Here is a 23,307-nt window from a genome sequence, read left to right as displayed (position 1 = left end):
ATGATTTCGCAACAATGTAGCAAGTGTATTAAGGGCAATAAATAATATGAAAAACCGAGTTTAGAAAAGTCCCGAATTGGTACCAATTCGAACATTTATTGCGCCAATAATTTTTTTGGGTAGGTACCTATATAAATTATTTCATTTCAATTTTCATTACAATTATAGTATTCGTTTCGGATGTTATTATTGCTATCATTTGTTTTCCTGCTTATTAAACACATATAATATATTTTTGATGTAGATATGTTTCAAATAATCATAAAAGGTTTTCTTATTCGAAGTTCATTGTAGAAAACGCTCAGAGCAATGGAAAAAATATGAATAGGTAACTAAAAATTAAAAAAACTCTCGAAAAACTCTACGATACATAGGGAGACGTGAAAGTTACTATTATGTTTTTATTCAACTCAGTCAACCAATTTCCAGGGCCGTAATTTGAAAGAGAATAATTCACACAATTATAATCGAATATTACCGAAACATCCCGAAATATAAAATTTAATTTAATTTCTCAGTATTTAAAAATTCAAAGATGGAGGTGGCCCAAGTCAGATGACACGCTGTATAAAAGATTCATGGATATATTCTGAGAGCCCACATCAAGTGCCAATAGCAAAATGTAGGCAGATTTCCAAAATGTCTGCGAATAAAGAAGATATAGGCACAAAAATAATTTGGGATTTTTTGGTTTTTCCTGTATATCTCCAGAACAGAAAGAGCTATATATATATATATATATATATATATATATATATATATATATATATATATATATATATATGCATTCACTCTTCTTCATAATTATTTGAGAAATTATGAAACAACAATAAAAATCAATTGGCGCTCCGGGGCGACTTCATTGATTCCAGTGGTGCATTTGATCTCCGGAAAAAACAGAAATTTCGGAAAATGGTTTTTATGTTTTCTATCTTTATTTTTCGAAAGATTCGAAAGTGAATTGCACTTCCACATTGCCACTTTTTCCCTGCTGTATAATGGTATTTTCAGATTTGATTGAACAAAATTAGTTCTTATCATAACAGGCTTTGACTTTGATGTTTCTAAATTTGACTTTCAATTTGTTACACTCAATGACATTTTGTTATTGTTCAAGTCATTGAATTTTAGGCGAAAAATGGCTTTCACGAAAAAATAGATATGATACAAAATTATTACAAATACGATAGTAACAGTGTTAGGACATCGGAAATGTATTTAAACTTGTATGGCGAAAGACGACAACCACATCGAACTATGTTCAAGTTTTTGGATCGAAATCTCACCAAGTTTGGTTCGTTTGAATAGCCAATGAAAAAATACGGAGACAGAATCAACAATCAAAATTTGATAAATGAGGTATGTATGAGGTAAAATAGAACTTTGAACAAATAACAATAATTAACTAAAATGTAAAGACAAAAGTAAATCACAGCAAATGTCGGCCTTGTTCATGATAAAACAACTGTGCCCTTTTTCGAATGATGCATGATTAATTTTTCTCCTCCTTAATCTTCCGAACTCTCTAACAATGCTGTGTTGAAGGACCTCAATATTTTGATATTCCCTCTGACCATAATTTCTATTTTTCAGTGTACTCCATAAGAATGTATCAATGACACTCAAGTCTGGAGACTTTGCTGGCCACCTCACCAGCTCATTATTCCGTATCCATTTATCACCAAACCTTTCAGTCAGGTAGTGTGCGGTGGAACACCATCATGTTGAAATCAGATGCTGTTATAGTTAGCCAAAGGTAGATCATCCAAATAGTCTTCGAAAATTGACATTAATAATTGGTGATAGGTTTATCCATTCAGATTTCCGTCAAATAAATGAGGACCCAAAATTCTATCTTTGTAAATTTCTGCCCACACGTTAATACTAAATCGCACTTGAGGTCGAATTTGTCGGAACTGCCTGCTCCAAATGAGTTCGTTATTTCGGTTGAATATCCCACAATTCGTAAAAGTGCTTTCATCCGTCCAAATTACATGGATGCAATTTTTGAGATATGTTCATTTTGTAACATTTCAAACCGCTTTTTTTGAGATGGCTCCAAGCACTTGTATGACAAATATTCATTTCGGAGGAAATTTGATGTGTAGATTTTCCCGGGTTCATGTTTATTATAGTCCAGTAACTTTATACATAACAGCATGCGTCAAATCCGGTAGTTCTGATTTTGTGCAGACTTGTTTATGATGTTGACCTAATGAATAATCCAAGTTTGTGACCGCGAGCGCCGAACGCAACTTTGTCAAAAATGGAAAAAACCGCGAAAAAATCGGGTTTTTTCAAATTTTGGCGATTAAAACCCTGAAGGACTGGTTTTTGAAAAAACTTGCTCAGTAAGTTTTTAAAGTAGACTAAATTTGCTACAATATGATACTAGAACTGTCTCTGTAGATCCAACAGTTTCCGAAATTAAGCCTTTCAAAGTTTATCAGTTTTTTTCGAACTTCGCAATTTTTTTGCAATTCTGTCTTTCTGATTAATTTAATTTTGACCCTGATTATACCATCAAAGCTTTTAATGACGGGATGTTAAAAAAGAAAATGAGAAATGTGAACGATGATTTTTAAGGGTGAAGAATGAACTAGGAATAGGACATTGAAATAAACAACTCAAAGAGGAAGAAGAGAAATGTAGAATAATGGATACATTTTTATTTATGTAATGGAAAACATGTTTTAAAAATAAAAGTTATTTTTGAAATGAAACAATTTCATCTTTGATTTCGTCCATTATTTATTAAGCTACGAATAATGAAGTAAAAAAGATAAGTACAACAAAAGTTAATGAGTTTATTTGTAGGAAATTGAGTAATATTAAAAATAAATCACTTGCGACCGTATATCCTCTCGTATGACTTCAGCAGCTACTTTCACCACGCGTACTCTTTCTGCCTGAGGATCTGAGCTTCTACTGTCATACCATGTACTGGTGAGAATTTTTTTATCTGTGTTTTTAAAACAAACAGTCGTGTGTTTGAAGGGTCTCTCAATGAGCAAAATGTCCTCCCCATACTCTGCAAACAAGCGAGTTTTGACTGTCGTTCTCCTTATATCTGGTCCATGAGTTAATCTAGAGAGAACTGACACTCCTTAGCGTTCTCTTCCAGAAATGAATAAATTTTTTCTAAGGCCTTATCAACTGTGGGATGCTGACGATTTCCCCTGGACTTTCCTGTTTTTGGTGCCTGGTAGAGCTTTGTTTGGCAAAACCGCTGATATCTGGCATCAAGGGCTACCAAATCTGTGTTCTCAGATATACGCTCTTTTATTTTAAGAGCCCATTCAACACCACGTTTCACAGCTGCTTTCAAAATTGTTGCACTGAGAGACAACTTTTCCGCAGTAATGACATTCTTCCGTTTTTCTGGCTTCTTCTTCCTTTCTACCACAAAGAACTCTTCAGTTATTTTGTCTCCATATAGAAAACAGTGTTCTCTGAAATTGATCTGCTCAGAGACTGATTTTGTTGCCCTTGATGGCGTAATATTTGATTTTCCACTGCTAACCAGCTGCTTTGATCAACTTCGAATTATTGTATTTTATCTGCACAAGCACTGTGCACATATATCTCATTTACGCCCTTCAATAAACGCTGATTTTTTTATGTTCTAAAGGGAAATACTCGACGCAAGAAAGGTTTTTACACCTATTGCCTTGACTTGGGGCACTTGACCTTCACTTGAAGTCTCCTTACATACATACACTGTGACCCATTTTTTATGGAAACACCCCCCTAAAATTTGAAGTTGTAAACCGATTTCAATTTTTTTTTTGAAATGTCATGTACCAAAAGGTCTACCTTGGGACAAAATTTGAAATGTTTATTGAAGTTTTTCTTAGTCGAAAATCGGGATTTTTTATTAGCGATTTTTTTATTGAAGGGAATATTAATCAATCCAAAAAATTCCTTAAAGACAACCCTAACTTAATTATAACTAGATCAGATAAAAGCAACGTAACAGTTGTTATGGACAGAGATCAATATGATGCAATATCTAGTGACCTCATAGTAAATAACAGCCCGTACGTTGAACTTCCCTCAGACCCGACGCTTTCAATACAAACGAAAAGTAATAACTTGATCAAATCTTTATATATGAACAATGAGATTGATGAGGTAATGAAGAAAAAAATTAACATCATATAATTCAGTTTCTCCAAAATTTTACTCGCTTCCCAAAATTCACAAACCTACATTATCTGGTAGACCAATAGTAGCCTCCATAAGAGCACCCACAGAATCCATCGCTTCCTTCCTTACTGATATTCTCACCAAAGCATATGATTACAATAATAATTATTACATTAAAGATTCCTTTGAAGTGAACAATATCTTCAATGGTATGACACTTCCAAATAACTTTGTATTAGCTAGTTTAGATGTAGTTTTCCTTTTCAGCGATGTATACCTAGACACCTGTCTGAGATCCATAGAGAGAAAATGGGACGTGATCAGTGGTTTTTGCAGCTTGACTAAAGATACTTTTCTAAATTTAATCTCGTTCTTATTCAACAATACTTATTTCAAATACAACAGTAAATTTTATAAACAAACTTTTGGCACCCCAATGGGAGCCAAAATAAGCCCAATTTTGGCAGCTTACGTCATGGGTGACTTGCTGGACATTGTCCTGGAAATACTCCCTTATAAACCGTTTTTCCTCAAAAAATATGTAGACGATATTATCATATCCATCCCCAGAGAATTTCTTGATGAAACCTTCTCCATTTTCAACAGCTACGATCCATATATACAATTTACACTAGAAAAAGAAAATGAAGGAAACAGTGTTCCTTTCCTAGACACTCTCTTCATTAGATCACCGAACAACGTGATATACATAGATTGGTATAGAAAACCGATGAGCTCGGGTCGCTATATCAACTATTGGTCATATCACAACCAAAACATGAAGACGAACGTAATAAAACAGATGAAAGAAAGGGTTCTCAAGATCTCTGACACTTCCTTCCACAAAAAAAACCTAGATCTCCTTTATAAACTTTTTTGGCAAAACTCATACCCTCCACAGTTCCTAAAAAAATTATTGTAAAGCACTTCATCCATAGAAAACTTAAATACAAACAATATTAGATTATCAAATAATAACAATATTATCGATACTTTAACCAATGTGAATACCTAATCATTCACGTTTCATTAAATGCAGAAACTGCATGTCATACTGAGTTGAGTCAAATCTCCAATTTTTATGCATCTCTTCCATACATTAAAGATATCAACCCAGGATTATCCAGAATCCTGAAGTCTGCCAATAATATTATCAAAATTGCAAAACAAAAATGTTTTAACAATTGATAGGATTTTTTCAAAATTAAAAAATAAAACTTCCTATAACAACTGTTTGGATGTAGTTTACTGTATACCATGTATGAACTGTGACAAAGAATATATAGGACAGACATCTAGATTATTAAAAGATCGGATCACAGCACACAAAAGTGACAGTAGGTTACACCCGGAAAGATGTGCTTTGAGTGAACATGTCTCTAAACAAGGGCACAGTATGGATTATAATTCAATTAAAATTGAATTGAAATTGAATTGAAAAAAAAACACTACCAAGAGGCTTTTCCTAGAAATGGTACATATAGCACATTCACAAAACTCCATGAATAAAAAAACCGACTTAAATCACCAAATTTCATCTAATGGTATTCTTCTCACAGATTGAATCTTCCAGATATAATACATCATCATCCTTTTTCATTATTATTGTTTAATATAAAATCCATTAGGATAAGTTTTCTCAAAAATTGTTCCAGATATTGTTTAAATACAAAATTACTTGGCTTTAAAGTGTAATGGAATCTAAACATGCGATGTCTACAGCCAGACATTGCCCAAAATCATTTGGCAACAGGGTTAAGGTTTTATGCCACAGATCAAACAATTTTGTTGATGTTGAATGTCAATTCGTTTTGAGCCCCGTAATTGGCTTATACAGCGCATGCGGGTTTTGGATTACATGTCATATGTCTTTTTTGAATCATGCACGTGGTTTCCTCTTCAAGGAACAGGTGGTTTTTAATTTGATAATACAATGATATATCATTAAATCTACTATATTATTGTTTGTCTGTAACGTCCTGAGTGTCACCATAGTAATTTTTCATATATGTTACGTCCATATTTCATTCAACCTGCCATATAACCTCACATACACTGTAAGTTGTTTTGAATTAGTATTTTATAAATATGACTGTCTTTTACCCTTATTGTAGCATCCCTGATGATGATAATAAGATTATCGAAAGCTTGGAATCTGTGTTATAAGAGTACACAAAATTTTGGCCTGCTTCATACCCAAATATATATGTATATATATATATATATATATATATATATATATATATATATATATATATATATATATATATATATATATATATATGTATATATATATATATATATATATATATATATATATATATATATATATATATATATATATATATATATATATATATATATATGTATATATATATATATATATATATATATATATACATATATATATATATATATATATATATATACATATACCGGGTGTCAACGAATCTATTAGACAAGTCATAATTTCTAGACTATCAGGAGAATTGAAATGAGATTTGGTATAGTTGAATGGTATGTGGAGAGGAATGTTTTCACATATTTTTCACTTTCCGGTCACTACCGGTTTCAGCGGAAATGGCTCCGGTTCTGAATTTTTAAATGGAACACCCTGTATATTGTAACATTTTTGGATTTCTGAGACAATTCTGGATCAGAAACTGACATTTCCGGAAGTTTTTCAGCCTACTTGATTTTTTCAGAGTCACTTTTAAAATTGCATCTAGGTGGCCATGATCGGACGTAAACTAATCTATGGACCTCAGGTGATATCAGAAAATTGCAATAGCGGAGTTTTAGTGACTAGTGTGTTGAATATGAATGAGACAAGTTTACAAAATAAGATTTTCGTGTCTAACTATTATTTTTCAAATGGCGACCATTTTTTGACAAGCAATTTCCGAAAAAAGGATTTTTTCACGAATCTAACGTTACTAATTTATTTGCGATTGGATCAACAAATTTAGCAAATTTAACTAATAATTTCAGCGATGCACTTAGATTTTTTGCAATATCCTAAGTTCTTGAAAATTCCACTATAGTAAATTTTCAAAGTGCATCCCTCCTTGTTCAAGACACATTTCAGCTCGTTCAATTGTTTCTCTCAACACGTTTTGTAACATTTGAGGCGATATACTTCTAAATGCCTGTTGAATCCTTTCTTTTAAGATTTCGAGAATGGCTGGGGCTGTTGCATAGTAGACCCTTTCTTTTACATATCCCCAAATGAAGAAATCTAACACAGTCAGATCCGGTGAGCGGGCAGGCCACCGTACTGGACCGTTGGTTGCAATAACTCTATTATTAAAATGCTCTATTAAAAAATCAAGTACGTCTCTGCTATTATGGGGTGGTGCTCCATCTTGCTGGAAGTAAATTTGCCGTAAAACTTCTAAAGGCATATCATTAAGATGATCCTCGATTTCATTTTGAAGAAAACCCAAGTATCTAACCCCTGTTAACTGACCTTGAAACAATATTGGACCAATTATTCTGTTTCCAACGATACCAGCCCAGACATTGACGCCAAACCTTTCTTGAAAATTGCCCTCTCTCATTGCATGTTGATTTTGTTGGGCCCAGTACCGACAATTCTGCTTATTAAACATGCCATTATTTGTAAACCGTGATTCGTCGGAAAATAGAATGAAGTTGATAAAATTTGGGTTAACTCTATGATTTTGAAGCAACCAATCACAAAATACTACTCTTCTATTGCCGTCGTCAGCATACAAATGTTGATGTAACTGATATTTAAATGCTCGATATCCGTGCTTTTTCAGTATTTATCTTGCTGATTCGTGACTTATCTGCATTTCTCTACAAATTTCTCTTAAAGAAACCGTTTTGTCAACTTCTACCATAGCAAGAACGTTAATCTCAGTCTCCTCATTTATGACAAACCTCTGTTCTGCGTCTCGATTTCCCTCTTGCCTAAAACGACTCTCAACATAGGGAAAATACTGATGAGATGGGTGTTGCCGATTGGGATATCTCTGAGCATACAACTCAGCAGCTTTCCTTGAATTTCTGTGGCATTCTCCAAACAATAACAACATATCCACTTTTTCACTTTGAGTATACATTATTTCGACGAAAAATTAAACTAAAATTAACGAAAATCAAAAGAAACTTCTAGTTTCTGCTCATAAAGCTTATGTCACTGTCATAACCTAGGTGAGCATTTTGTTCTCCAAAGTGGACTTGATGGAAATAACCGCAAAATATTATGCATCATTCCTATCCATGGCACCCTTGACAAAAGTAAATGAATTTGTATCGAGTATTTTCCTCAGTAATATTTAATTTATGTTCTTATTTGTAATCCAATCGCAAATAAATTAGTATCGTTAGATTTGTCAAAAAATCCTTTTTTCGGAAAGTGCTTGTCAAAAAATGGTCGCCATTTGAAAAATAATAGTTAGACACGAAAATGTTATTTTGTAAACTTGTCTCATTCATATTCAACACACTAGTCACTAAAACTCCGCTATTGCAATTTTCTGATATCACCTGAGGTCCATAGATTAGTTTACGTCCGATCATGGCCACCTAGATGCAATTTTAAAAGTGACTCTGAAAAAATCAAGTAGGCTGAAAAACTTCCGGAAATGTCAGTTTCTGATCCAGAATTGTCCTAGAAATCCAAAAATGTTACAATATACAGGGTGTTTCATTTAAAAATTCAGAACCGGAGCCATTTCCGCTGAAACCGGAAGTGACCGGAAAGTGAAAAATATGTGAAAACTCTCCTCTCCACATACCATTCATCTGTACCAAATCTCGTTTTGATACACCTAATAGTCTAGAAGTTATGACTTGTCTAATAGATTCGTTGACACCCGGTATATATATATATATATATATATATATATATATATATATATATATATATATATATATAGAATGGAATAATTCGTGGACACAACACTCAAAAAATCGATAAAAAAACATTCGATAAAATCCCTATCTGTATTTATATCCCGGACCCGGATGTCACGCAGGTAGGTAGCTATAGCTGCCTCCGTGGTCATGTTAGATGTAGCCTGGGAATTCTAGGTCTTCTAACTGGAACCACAAATGTGCGGTTGGTTCCTGTTGTTGACTCCGTGCGTTTGTGTTGTTTCCTGATTTCGGCAAACAAGTGTTGCCCATCTTTACACTTGGCTGCACCGCGCTGATGAAGCCAATAGCCAGAAACATGTGTCCGCGGTTTGCCCCCCCTTTTTTTTGAGTGTTGTGTCCACGAATTATTCCATTCTTGATTTCTATCATACACACTCGATAAAATCCCTATCTGTATTTATATCCCAGATCCGGATGTCACGCAGGTAGCTATAGCTGCCTCCGTGGTCATGTTAGATGTAGCCTGGGAATTCTATATATATATATATATATATATATATATATATATATATATATATATATATTAGCCTATTGGGCATCGTTAGTACCTAGTACCGATTAAAGACAAAATGGGAGTAACTAAGAAAAGCACATGATCACATGATAAAAATAACTACGTAAACGCAAGCAAGACATAAGTGGAACCACCTATTGGTGTACACCCAAGTCAACTTGCAAAGTTTTTATGTCAGTGTTGGTGGTTTGACCAATCAACCGACAACTGGGAAGCTACCCTGGAATCCCATCGGAAAACGAATCCACATATTTCTAAAAATGATATGAAATCGAAGAAACTTTGATGCAGTGAAGCTGCTGAAAAATAATTTCATGAAAATCAAAATATAAGTAGGTACTATTCTGATCATTTCCATATTGATTCCAATTCAAGAGCCACCGGTAGACAACTGTTTCAGCCTATTGGGAATCGTCAGTATCGGGCAGGCGGTCCTCGATTGGAGACAAAATGTGCTAAAATACGTACAGCATCACTAAGGCTTCAATGACTGAACGTACCATTAAGACGTCGAAAGAAAGGCTTTTCAAATATTTCAGTGTGAATGGTACCTACAAATGGTTGAATGAAACCAACGAAAAACAAATTCTCAAACTAACATACACTCATCTGAAAACAGCTGGACCGAGAAAATAATTCAAAGTCGGCAATGTTGTGCAAATCAGTAAGGCAAGACATGTTTTCGATAATTGCTCTACGGAACTATTCGAAATTATCAAAGTCAAGTCCTGATATAATATATCTCGTGGAAAAAGTGTTGTGAAAAAAGGCAAAAAAATGTACGTTGAATAGGTGGATTTGGATAACAAACACACTGACATTTTATTGGAAGGATCTTTTGTGAAGAAATAGTTGTGGGTTCAACAAACAAAAACAATATCTGGAATTGACCACGTGATCTGAAGCTGTAAGAGCGCATGCAAACACAGATGTACATTCAGTTGGAAAACGAAAATGTCTCTCGATAGTGCTTACGACGGTAATGAAGTTAAAATAATGTGTGATAGTGATAGTGAAGATTATAACGAGACTCTGGGTACAATAGACAGAGCGTTAGGGCAATACGAAATGGCTGCTCGAAACGAACACCAATTACTATTGATGTCATTGCCCATGTCATTTTATGAAATTCGATGCGGTCTAAGTCCATCCAAAGACTTTAGCCCATATGTGTGATTGATGACTTGTTTATTTTGTCGTAATTCATGATCACTTTAATGAAATGAATAAAAACACTTTGGTGTAATTACCACTAGTTAATTTTATTTATATAACCGGTTTCGGGTTTGACCCCATTATCAGTTTTAAACTTTATAATGGAGACAAATCCGAAACCGGTCGTATAAATGAAATCAACTAGTGGTGATTAGACAAAAGTGTTTTTATTTATTTCATTGAAGTGACTTTAGCCCATTCATCATATTGAAGCAACAATTCTCACCATCCTGAAAGATGCGCGTTAACCGAGCATGTCAACAAGTTTGACCACCATATGAATTTTGATGCCACCAAGGTCTTAGCTAGTAAAAGACATTCAACAAAAAGGTCCTTTCTTGAAATGGCCTTCATCGCTGAAAAAAAAACTGCATTAAAAAAAACAGATATCAATCATCTCAGTGAGATATATTCCTACCTTTTGACGTTGGATAGAAATCCATACAACAATGTTTCAATGAATCTATCAAATCTGGAATTGATAGAATAATGTACTTCATAAATTTATTTCAAATGTTATTTTCTTAACTTCGTTTTTTAAAATTCTACCCACAGGTAGGAATTTCCAAAGAATTTTTCACAATTTGAATCTGTATTTGATCTGTATCTTGAGGTAAAGAATCGTAGTCATTCAATTTATGAAAGTATATATTTTGAAGTAATAGTAAATAGAATTTCCAAACCCTTTATAAGTCTAATCAACAAGTTCAAAAACATGAAAAATAAAGATAAAGGTCCTAAGAATATACGCGATAGCTCATTCGATTCGGAATCACCTCTAGAAAAATGTTTTTGAAGGATTTTGGTGCAGGTAAAAAATTGCAATTGTTATTAACAAAATAAGATTTTTAAAAAATTATATTCAGTTTTTCGTTAATAACTCAAAAAATATTAATATTTAAGCAATTTTGAAAAAATTTCGTTGAAGAGGAGGAAATTTCCGATAAAAATCCCGACTTCCGGAACTCATCTCCATTATTTATAATTTTAATTTGACGTTGAGAATAGGGTTCCGCGCGGCTGTTATGGCATAAGCGCGCTGCCGCTAAAGAGAGTTTATCAAAAGAAATCATTTTTTATAACATAAAATGTCATTTTAAAAATTTGAAAAAAAATGTACCACCATTTTTCCAAAAGTTATTCAATTATTAACTAACAAATTGTTTCCCAATCTCCGTTAGCATAAATAATGGGATAAAAGGTATAAATAATTGGCCTTCAAATTTCAAACTTCGTGGAGCCCTTTTGATACATATACTTCATACGATCCTGCGATAAAAGTTCATAAAAATTTATTTATTTGTTAATTATGATTTTTTATAACTATTGCAAAATGAAATATCTAAAAATTGTTGATAAAAATATTTTTTTAATTGATATTTAGCTATGTCTGTTCTCACATTAAACAATGGTAGTTATTAACATAGGATATGAATTTTTTACGTAATTTGTTTATTGAATTGTTTGAAACAAACAGAGAAATTCAATATTTTTGAAAATTTTTTTTTGCAATTTTGTTGTCTAGAGATAATTATGATTTAAAAAAATGTTTTTCTTAATTTCTATTTTTAATTGTTCAGAATCAATTTTTTTATATTTCGATTGTTTAAATAATTAGTTTAGAAATAATGTTGCGTCAATGTGTACAGGTGTGACAAAAACACACCATTTAAGAAAAAATATGGCGTCAATATGTACAGGGTAGCTCAAAATACATCATAAAAAATATAACGTCAATGTGTGGCAAAAAATACGTTATTTGTAAAAACATGACAGTTTAACGGGGCCTTAACGTTTCAACATGCGATCTCTTAATATGTACAGGGTCTCCAAAAATACATCATTTAAGAAAATTATATTACGTCAATGTGTACAAGGTGTGGCAAAAATACATTATTTGGAAAAAACATGACAGTTCAACGTGGCCCCAATGTTTTAACGTGCGATCCAACATGTCAGAAGGACAGTACCATTTATCATCGATGATGGTGACTAAGATACGAATTACCGAAGTTACTTCCGGTTCATCAAGAGATGACGTCATGAAAAACGTATTGAAAATTTCGCTAAAATATAATGCGTTAAACAATTATTTTCAACACTTCGATATCCGCATCGAAAAAAATTAATTTTTCAAGCCCCCATTTCTTGCAAAAACCAATATGATTTGCATTGTAACGTGAGTTACGTGGTCATAGTTCCCATGACAAGGCCACTCACACGGAGATTCAGCTGAGAGATATTCCAGGAATACCTTATCACGACATGCAGTTAGCATCCAGTTAACATTATATTAATTATTATTCTGTTTGTAGCTCTCATAAGAGACAGTCGTCTCTAGTTTGTAAAATAAATTCTTTTTTAAAAGTTATTTTCTCGTTCCAATCATTTAATTCGCGTCGCGGAAATAATGCAGATTTGACACGAAAAAACGCTTCAAAAAACATCAAAAATATAATGCGATAAAGCTTTGATTTCTGTCATGAAAAACGTATGAAAAATTTCAATGCGTTGAAACGGCCACTTTGGGACAACTCAATCGCTTCGAAAAAACATTTTTTTGATCGCTATATATTTTTCAAGCATATATGAAGTGACTTACTGTTTAAAAATCGGTTTTTGAAATAGTAATAACGTGTAACAGAAAGGCGGTATGCCGTTTATGATAGGAACCAGAGAAGAAATTTCGTTGGATCTAGAGATAAATTAAATTCCATACGGCATTCAAAGTGTATTTGAGATGAAAAGTTTTTATGATATGTAGTAAGGAAGTTATGTCAAATTCTGTTGCGACAAGTTTCATGTGTGAAGTAGGTAGGTATATGACAAAGGCAGGTATGTTTTAACCCTACAATGCATGATTTTTTAAAATAAAAATAAAAATTATTTTTGGGTAGGTATTAGCTCTCTCAACAGGTGAAAAATAATAAAAAAAATTATGTTGTGTTACATTTTTTTGTTTTTTGATTTTTTCTTTTGTATCATATATGAACTTAGATCTAAAACATATTATAAATCATATCACTATTTTATTGATGGAAGTTAGCGAAACAATTTTCATTTCTATTGAAACAAAGATTGAGTTTGTATTTTTCACAGAAAACAAAAGAAAACCCTTTGCAGCCAGGCAATTTACATCGCTGCCGAGTCTCACACCATATAGGAATGTGGCCAAAATTGTCAATTCTCACATCTTTCGGAGGAATCGAAGCCGAATTTGTTTTTTTTTCAGTTCCAAATTTCGATCAACTGATGAAGATGGTCTACCTTTTCTTTTTGAATTCTGACCAACGTTGCATAGGCAATTGGCAATTTCCCCACGGAATTTTTCCATTGTTATGGTATTTGTGTTTCCTTTTTGCTTTTCAACCCTGCGATATAGAAGCCACGCATTGATAATAGCAACATCAACTGAATGATAAAAAATTCTACCATTTTCTGCTTCTCATCGAGATTTTGAAACGTCCCAAAATACTGTCCAAAAGGTCGACTCCGCCCATATGTTTGTTATACTCTAATACTAAGTTTGGACACTGTATTGGGACTGTTTTCTTTTCTTTTTTATCAAATTTTTTTACGTGTTGGACAGGAATAGACCCCACGTATGTGGAAAGTAATGAAACCGCTTTATTGTCTAACCATAACACTGATGTGAAAGGAGCATCTTGAAAAGTGCTTACATACTCTTCAAAAGAACCACACGTCTTTTTTTTAAATGTAGCGTCACTGGAAAAATTGCAGTTGGACAAACGATTCCTTTCTACTGTTCCTAGCGAAAGAATACCTCTTCCATATAAGTATGCCATCAGAGGAAATCCAGTATAATAGTTATCAAAATAAACTATATAATTACATTTAGTGGGAATTGAGCGGCACAATCGTATGACTACGTTTGCTGAGGACCCTAAGTCTGGCTCATGTGAAAAACGATTTTTCTCATCATTTTCTTGACCAGAGTAAATTTCAAACCGGTATGCATAACCTGAAATCCCAGATAGAACAAATAATTTGTATCCCCATTTGTGGGGTTTTAGTGGCATATATTGTTTCATATAATGCCGGGCCTTTGTCGCACACTTTTGTTCGTCTATTGAAAGACGATTTTCGAATGGAATACTTCCAAATTTATTATTCAAGTGATCAATGATAGGCCGCAACTTATGCAAGCGATTATGATTGTCATGGTCTTTTGGAAGTCTTTTGTCATTAAAATGTAGCATTTCACGGATTTTTTCAAATCTATTAATGCTCATTGTATTTTTTATTTTGTCAAAACCGAATTCCTCGGACCAATACCTTCTGATGTTTGACATATTTATGACTGACATGTAAATGCAAATGCCTATGTACTGTTTTAAATCATCTGTCGTGATATTTGCAGGTTTGGAAATATTTTTTTGAACGCTGTAGAGATTCGATTCATCTGCAATCTTTTGAAATAAATCGTCGGAAAAAAATACCTGAAAAAATACAAATTCAAAAATAATGCAAAGAGAAATATAGTTAACTTTTACCTGAAGAACTGGTAGGGGGTTGATAGCTCCATATTTTTTGGAAGAATATCGTCACCACCAAATTTTGTACATTCAGAATTTTCTTCAAAACTAGCTTCTTTCCAGGACATAGATTTGAAGGCCTTTTTATCGAATGTAAACAAACTTTCATGTTCAGGAAAATTTTGGTCGATAGGATCTGAATCATTATCACATACTGTATTTTGAGTGATGGGATCTGATTGATTGTCACATATAGTTTCCAAATTAATAGCATCTACTTCATCTAACTCATGATCAAAAATAATAGGTATATTTTCAATATCTAAGTCAGAAAAATCAACGGGATTCTGAAATTTTTGAGAAGCCAAGTTTATACAATCTTCAATATTCTCGGGAAAATTTTCTTCTTCCAAATCTTGCAAATCATCTTCGCTTTCATAAAAATTTTCAGCAAGCTTTTGCAACTCTTTTTCTGTGAGACATTTTCGTAAACAAGGATTTCTGTCCATTGCGCTATAAAAAGAAAAAAAAAAGGAATAATGCATGTTGTAGCAGTTGTGCTACATTTTTTAAAAAACAAAGCCGATTTATTTTTGAGGCGTTTTACTACAAGCTAATTCAACAAAATACTTTAGTACATACCTAAATTAGCAAATCCACGGAGTTTTTGGACAAAATTGCATTAATTTCTGTTAAAAACAATATAATTTGAGCACCCGACACACACAAAAGCCGCCAAATCTAACCACCATATACAAACTTCTACATTCAATACCCGTCCCGCCACCTATGATTCACTAGATGGACAATAATATAAACTGAGTATCTGAGTATCTACATATGCATTTAGGAGATAATCTTTAATAAATAAGGAGGTAGAATTGTTTATTATTTTAAAAGTAGCAGATATGCCACACGATGCATTGTAGGTTTAAAGCACTTCGTGTCCGTGTTAGATTGAGAAAATTTTTTGTTGATAATATATACAAAGGGGCTAGTTCGTTTATTCGCTCGACCGTTCGTTAGTTCGTGAGGAACGTATACAAGGCGTATCAAAATACCATGGTGACTAAAACAAGGTATAAAATATATAAACACAAATAGTATAAAATATAATAGAGAGCAATGAAATTAAAAAAAAATTGAAAACGAAAACTTATGTTATATAACATAATATATAACTAAGATTCCTAGAAACCCTGGTGTTCGTAACGCTTAGATTTTGTTTTGAACTTTTTGAAGAAACCACCTGTTGCTTTTAACAACACTTACGAGGTTTTCCCAAGATGGCGCTATTCTGAATTGTTCGAGTCCCCGCTGAGTCAGTCAAATTAATTATTATCTGTCATTGTCAAAAAGAATTTTCAACTTTTGGTATTTTGAAATTGATATTTTTTGTCATCCCAATCTTTACATTGTTCGCATTTTTTATTATAGTTTTCGTTCGTTAGTTCTCAGTTATTTTAGTTTGGTTACATTTTTCAGTAGTAATAAGGAATAGTTTTATATAGTGTATAAGGATACTTTTTGTAAAATGGGACAATTCTGTATTTTGTGTGAACAGTGTAAAAATTCGAGTAATCATCTGTATTCAGTGCCAAAGGTAAATGAAACATTTTACTGTCAATCCACCACGGATAAACTAAGTTTGTATCAGCCTACACCAAAAACCAACTTCATATTTTGAATAATCCTTCACCCTTTCAAATCCACCTTCTGCTACTAGAGTATCATTACTTTCTTAATCATAATATCAAATTGAAAATAAACATTCACTTATGCTTTTTTAATTTTTTTTTAAATACAACTTAATACCTAGTTGCAAGAAAAGTCTACTCATAGAATCATAGATACCTACAGATGAATATTACAGTATGCAGAGAGATTTATTGCATTTCTACAGAATTATTATGAGAAGTAAGTTTACAGTTACATGAAATTTAACATCCATTTAAAATATCATGATATTAATATCAGCATAAAATTTAAAACTAATAAAAAATTAAATCTATATCAACAATTAATAAATCATAGATTAAGTTTGAAAATCACTCTCTGAGTAGGGCTCCATGTCAAACAAATAGTTCCCCAAGCCTAACAGAATGTTGTATATTTTTGAAATCTTGTGGAAAATTATTGTAGAAATCGAGGGTGTTGTTGTATTGTGGACTTGTATAAAGAAAATTTATTGGGTGGTTAAAAGACTACTCATGTATGATGAGAAACCTAATACTCTCTTAAATATATACTCGTAGTAGTTGATTGCATATAGAATTCCAAGCAACCAAACAGTATGCTCTTTTAACTTTACTTGTTCTCAATTGGTGATTTGAATGGTTTTATTTGTGCATTGTACCTGATCAAAATCTGTAATTTATAGGATGAAAACAAGAGGAAACTGTGGATGGATGCTGTTAGGAAATATCTGCCTGATGGTGCTTTTATTTGCTCAAAGCATTTTCCCATCCATTTCATTGGTGAGAAAAAACTATTGAAGGGTGCCAAACCATCATGCATGTGAGTATTCAGTTTCTACAGCACTACCTATAAATCCTATCAAAGATTTGTATATTTTTTTCAAGGTGCACTTATAGAGAAGTACTTAATTGTACGAATTTCAAGAAAACGTGCACCATTTCCAGAACCAGTTTACTAATAATTTCTGTAGTTGGAAAGTATCCGTTGAATAAGGTATCAAAAGCAAATTTGATCACATACAAATCAAGAGAGAACACTTGGTGTTATCAAAATGATGAATATCAAATTATTCATATATGAAATGATAAATAACCCCTTCTAGCTTTACCTATCTACAAAAAAAGGTTCTTTTCAACCGGCTGTTCTCTAACGGTAACCCTGAGAAGTTCGCAGTTGGAAACAAACACTCTATGCCATTCATTTCTCTTGAAGATAAAAGATTGTTGTTGTTTTCAGTTCAACTCAAGCATATCAATGTCCTTTTACAAATTTCATATAAGGCTCATAACGGACTTTAAAAAGAAAGTTATTGATAACATAATATGAGAAGAGATATTTATGTAACCATTATTTAATTGAATCATGTTGAAAAAGGGATATGTTACAAATTGTCCAAATGTGTGGAGTTTAGTTATAACATTTCATATTATTTTTCATTTCAATGATCGCAACTGCTGTTTTGTTCAATATTTTACATCATATTTTCCCTTGATACCTTTCATAAAAATACATTATTCAATACGGGCTAATATGTGCTAATATCATTCTATAAATAAAGGGGTAAAGTTGAAGAACATTTTCTATAAATGCCTGATTCACAGAAAATTAACTTCATTAACTTTACCCTCTATTTTCTGATATCTCATATTTGTCAATATCTGTATAAGCTTACTGCTTACACATGGAAATAATAAATACGTTGTCATTATTATAAACAGCCTCTTCTGAGAACATAATAAAAAAAAGCTGTATCTTTTAGAATCTTCTTGTGAGACGGTTATAATTAAATGCCAGTAGGAATTTTAAAAAAAATTAATGAAAAAGTTGTTATCGAACAAAGGGTTATATTTAGCTTAGAATCGCACGTTGAAAGGTAAGATTTCGTTAATCCCTGTTCGCACAAGTTTCGACTTCTGAGGGCTGCCGTTCGTAGGGGAACGACAGCTGGTTTACAGAAAAATCAATTTTAACAAATACCATTTTAGTTTTTTGTCCATGTTTATTTACAGGGATCTCAATTTATTCAGTTTTGTTTACAATAAATTATGTAACAAAGAAAGCTTGTGCTGTAACCACTTATACTACTACTACTATAATTATTATAGACACATTTATGTGTGTTTAATGAAGGACAAAATTAAAGTAATGAAAAACATTTGCATGAGTAAAGAGTGAGATTCTTAAAAATATTTTCATCATCACAGAAGAAATTGATTTTATCAGAGTAGTTATTTTCAAGTCTCAACATTTTAGATGTTGGAGATGGAGAATGATACCCATAGTTAGTTAAGTGATATGGTGTAATAAATAGCTTTATTTGTCTGATGGACCTTCGTGGAACGTTGAAAGTTATAGGGGAGAGAATTTCCGGACAATCAATGAAACCAGATATAATTTTGAATAGATAAACTAATGATTTAATGTAACTTCGATTCTGAAATCAGCATGAAATATTTCTAAAATTGAACTGAATGTATAAACCCATCCTGTCTAATTTCGTAATAGTTAGTTTCCTGGCTTTGCCCTGATCATTTTCAGTAAAAATATTTGACTGCAACTGAGACAATCATATTCAGTTGCGTTGATGAAGTAATCTTAGAGAATTAAGTTGATACTGAAATTAGTTTCAATGAATATCTTATGAGGAGTACTTCGTCAACGCCGCTGACTGTCGTAGTTGCACTTGAAACGTTTGGAGTTTACCAAAGAAGACAACAGCAAAACCCGAAAACCAACCAAAACATTGAAGTCAGTCATGAAATCATACTACATGAGCTGTTGAAAATTATTGATGAAGGATGCTGAAATTTTCCTAGATTCTAAGATTGATTTTCATTTTTTTATAACTGGTTTTATTTTTCAGTTTGCAGTTGGATTATCCAGTGGAAAAAACTCCGTTTGAAACATGAACAACTGAAATACTTGAATTCCTATATTTAGTTCTGTGATCAGTTTTTTCAAAGAATATTTGATAAAGCTTCTGCCAAATATCTGATAAGGATTGTGTGATTATTTATATAGTTTTATTAATTTAATTAAATAACATTTATTGATCTAAAGGGTAAAACATGTTCTAGACAAGTAAATTGATGGATATATAGCCGTTACTATGTGGTAGAAGATCATTATGAAAAATTTAGATTTTAGACAAGTTCTGTTGTGAAATTGACGTGATAGTCATTTTTATAATAAAAATAGGTATTTTGATATTTTTTATTTCTCAGTGAAACCACTCCTGAACTTCCACTAAACGTTTTTCCTAGTCCATCCTGTAGTATTCTACCCGATTCAGACTCTGTCACAAAACATCCATTGGCAAATTCTAGCAGTATTCAACTAGAGAATATTCCTAATCCCATTTTGATTTCAAATACTTGATGACATCCAGATTGAACCAAGATCATTTGGAGGTGATAATGTTCACATATCCATAACAATTCCAATCAACTTTGTTGATATCATTTTCAGCATTTTTGGGATGATGAGAGCTGCAGGTGGATGCAATACTCATCCCAAGTCAATTCAAGTTGGACAAATATTCCGCCTAATGTCCCTCTATTCTCTGATAAAACCGCCCAGGGAAAGTAATGTTAGTGGAGGAGAAATGATGAAATCCCTTCTTCATATTGGAGATCTGAAAGAAAAACAGCAAAAATTTATATTCTATATTGAAATAGAAAAAACTATCTCCGAAATTGAAGAGGACTTCTCAGGTATTGATGAAGCTTTTGCTTATTTCTGTGAATATGTTGCAAAAAAATTTAAAGGCAACACCAAATGTGGAGAATGTGTGGATTCGATATTGGAGAAGGGAAATGAAATATTCAATTCCCTCATAAGAAACAAGAGCAGAGGATTTTTAACATTACCATCACAAAAAATTAATAGCTTTCTTCACGATGTTGAAGCCACAATAATATCAGATGTTTTTGAGAGGGAACTTAAAAGAAATTGCTTTCCAGTAATTTTAATCAAATTGTCAAATTTTTCTCCCAAAAATATTGTAGGTTGTGAACACCACAAGGAAGAATTGTTAAGAGAGGCACTGAGGGCATATTTGATCTCTAGATTGAATATCTGCTGTGCTAAAGAGCATAATGAAAGAGCCCTCGAAAATAAAAATTTAAAAAAAATACAATTTTCTGTGAGTCAAATTTCGAAAAATCTGAAAATATCTGTTGGATGTGATACTCTCATCAGATGTATGTTTTTTTTAAATTTGATTGAATATTTTCAAAAAAACTACCATCATAATTGATGATCACATTGTTTGAAAAAAAGAACTCTTTTACACACTCAATGAAAAGGTTGTAGTGAGCAATTAAAGTATATCAGAAGACATTTTGTATTTGTATTCTAAAAGACGCTAAACTACTTTCATGCAGTCTGCATGCAGAAATTCAACCTAGTGTTCTCTGAACATTACGGTATTTTACTTTTCGTGGAAACCTGAATATAAAAGAAATCCCATCACAAGGAAACTGGAAGTTAATTTACCACTGGTAAGGATATTAAATACAATTTCACCTCAGACTGATAAAAAACTAACTTAACTTTTGAACGGTTTGACATAGAAACATGAAAAAAAACGTTTGGGGGCTATTACCGATACAATTTTTTGAAAAATTTTAAATTTTAATTGGCATTGGGGTCAAGTGTCAAATTGATCTATCAGTGATGACCTGCACATGCAATCATTGCAAAAAATATGACTCAATGAAATCAAATTAAAATAATAATAATGGAAGATATTTGAATTAAACTTTGTTCAATTTATGCTGGAACTGTAAATTTCAATAATTATAAATACAGAAATCTTATAAACTTTAATATACTTTTACAGACAATAAATAGTTCACATTCTTTCTGAACCAAAGAAGTTATTCAATACATCTGATGATCAACGGAAGGTAATTGACCATCTTACATCTATTGTAAATTAATAAATTTTGCCTTGTAATTTCTCTCAAGTTATTTGCAGAACCCAAAGGCTTGCATGACGAGTTCAAGGTGGGACTGTAGTGCTATTTCTCTTGAGTGATTTTCTGTACTTAACGAGATGTGTATGTATAAAAAAGTCAATGTCCTTATTCATGAGTAGAACTGCTAGGTGTGATACACATACATCCATAGTCACTATGAGTAGATGTATTTTGGTTGAATATCTATTAGAAAACAGCTGTGTTTCTACTCATTACATTGTTCTTCGTATATAAACTGCTTATTCCAAATTTTATGCATCAATGAGGAAACTTTTTAATTATTAATTAAAAAAAAAACGGTTAAAAGTTGGTGCTTATCAAAATGATCTCTTAACAGGTAATCGAAAAGTTCGACAAAGAATTCACTGGGAATATTTCTTTGTAATCTAGTGAATTATTCAGTTTTTCCATTCCAATACCATACTAAAAACATGTATTCAAGTATATAATCTTTATACTTACCACCTGTTTTGCGGAATTCGTTCCGATAAACAACCAATGTCAACTACATAATATCTGCCAACATTTCTTGAGTTGAAATATCAAGAAATTACACGAAATTTCTTCAAAACTTTGCTTGGGTTGAAACTTCAACTAATAATTCACCAGAACTTGGACACTTATCTTTTAATTTAACACTGACAATTCGTCAATAACACTTAAAACACAAAAAATTCATTAACTCACTTTTTAAGTTATCCTAAAAGCACAGTAGGTATGAAAAATGAATGTGGAATTAAATATAAATACAAATACACCCTGTGTGGTCTTATGATTACAGTTTACTGTAATGACTGCTTGCGCCATCTGAAACGGTGTAAACGGCGTTGATCTCTGCTAATCAAGTTAGCCATAAATCCCTCATTTTACCCCAAACTTTTGCAGGTCTGAGTAGATGCACCAGGGTTTTTAGACATCTTATATATAACATAGTGCTTCGTCAATAATTATTGAATAGTGATAGATGTTTGATTCATAGAGAAAACAAAACAAAGGTTATGATGTGCCGAAAGAGCGTTTATTGGAATCGTCATACAACGCGTACGGTGACGAGGGAATTTTGAAATCATTTACAGCAATATGTCACACAAAGTTTCATCAATTTGGTTCCTTAACGTTATGTGACGATTTGGTCTCGTTTTGATTTCCATGGAGTTTCAAATTTCTTCTTTATTATAATGAATTTTTCGGCAATATACAATGAAATCTTCGTCTTGTTCATGTGAATGATTTGAAATGAAACATCGGCTCCTTTTTTCAAGAAGTTTCTGATTACATAATAATATAATTTTTTTGTGTGTTGCTACATGAGCATTTATTGATTACATTATGTACAATATTGCAA

The 23,307-nt window shown here is 32.3% G+C and overlaps 2 protein-coding genes and 1 long non-coding RNA gene across 4 annotated transcripts; 1 reads left to right on the top strand and 2 right to left on the bottom strand.

Annotated features, from left to right (window-relative positions):
* Positions 1 to 14,451: 14,451 nt before the first annotated feature.
* LOC141487584 (uncharacterized) lies at positions 14,452 to 16,009 on the bottom strand. Its single transcript, XM_074186732.1, has 2 exons — positions 15,301 to 16,009; positions 14,452 to 15,246 (listed from the first exon to the last, which is right to left on the bottom strand). Exons 1-2 carry the CDS (start codon positions 15,825 to 15,827, stop codon positions 15,141 to 15,143), a joined length of 633 nt encoding a protein of 210 aa, XP_074042833.1. The 5' UTR covers positions 15,828 to 16,009; the 3' UTR covers positions 14,452 to 15,140.
* Positions 16,010 to 16,746: 737 nt separating this feature from the next.
* LOC141487582 (uncharacterized) lies at positions 16,747 to 19,984 on the top strand. Of its 2 annotated transcripts, none has more exons than XM_074186730.1 (3): positions 16,747 to 16,885; positions 17,663 to 17,799; positions 19,844 to 19,984. In XM_074186730.1, exons 1-3 carry the CDS (start codon positions 16,817 to 16,819, stop codon positions 19,887 to 19,889), a joined length of 252 nt encoding a protein of 83 aa, XP_074042831.1. In that variant the 5' UTR covers positions 16,747 to 16,816; the 3' UTR covers positions 19,890 to 19,984. The 2 variants fall into 2 exon arrangements, with proteins under 2 accessions (XP_074042831.1, XP_074042830.1); XM_074186729.1 differs by lacking the exon at positions 19,844 to 19,984 and adding an exon at positions 17,865 to 18,060.
* Positions 16,953 to 22,639, bottom strand: LOC141487583 (uncharacterized). Its single transcript, XR_012468454.1, has 2 exons — positions 22,425 to 22,639; positions 16,953 to 20,614 (listed from the first exon to the last, which is right to left on the bottom strand). It is a non-coding gene; the product is annotated as an uncharacterized lncRNA (long non-coding RNA).
* Between the last annotated feature and the right edge of the window lie 668 nt (positions 22,640 to 23,307).

This window comes from Leptinotarsa decemlineata, unplaced genomic scaffold, assembly GCF_025532065.1.
Source record: "Leptinotarsa decemlineata unplaced genomic scaffold, Ldec_3_MD MMD2_P_RNA_scaffold_4, whole genome shotgun sequence".
Classification (NCBI taxonomy): Eukaryota; Metazoa; Arthropoda; class Insecta; order Coleoptera; family Chrysomelidae; genus Leptinotarsa; species Leptinotarsa decemlineata.
The sequence above is the reverse complement of the archived record's forward strand: the minus strand, read 5'-3'. Positions and strand labels throughout refer to the sequence as shown.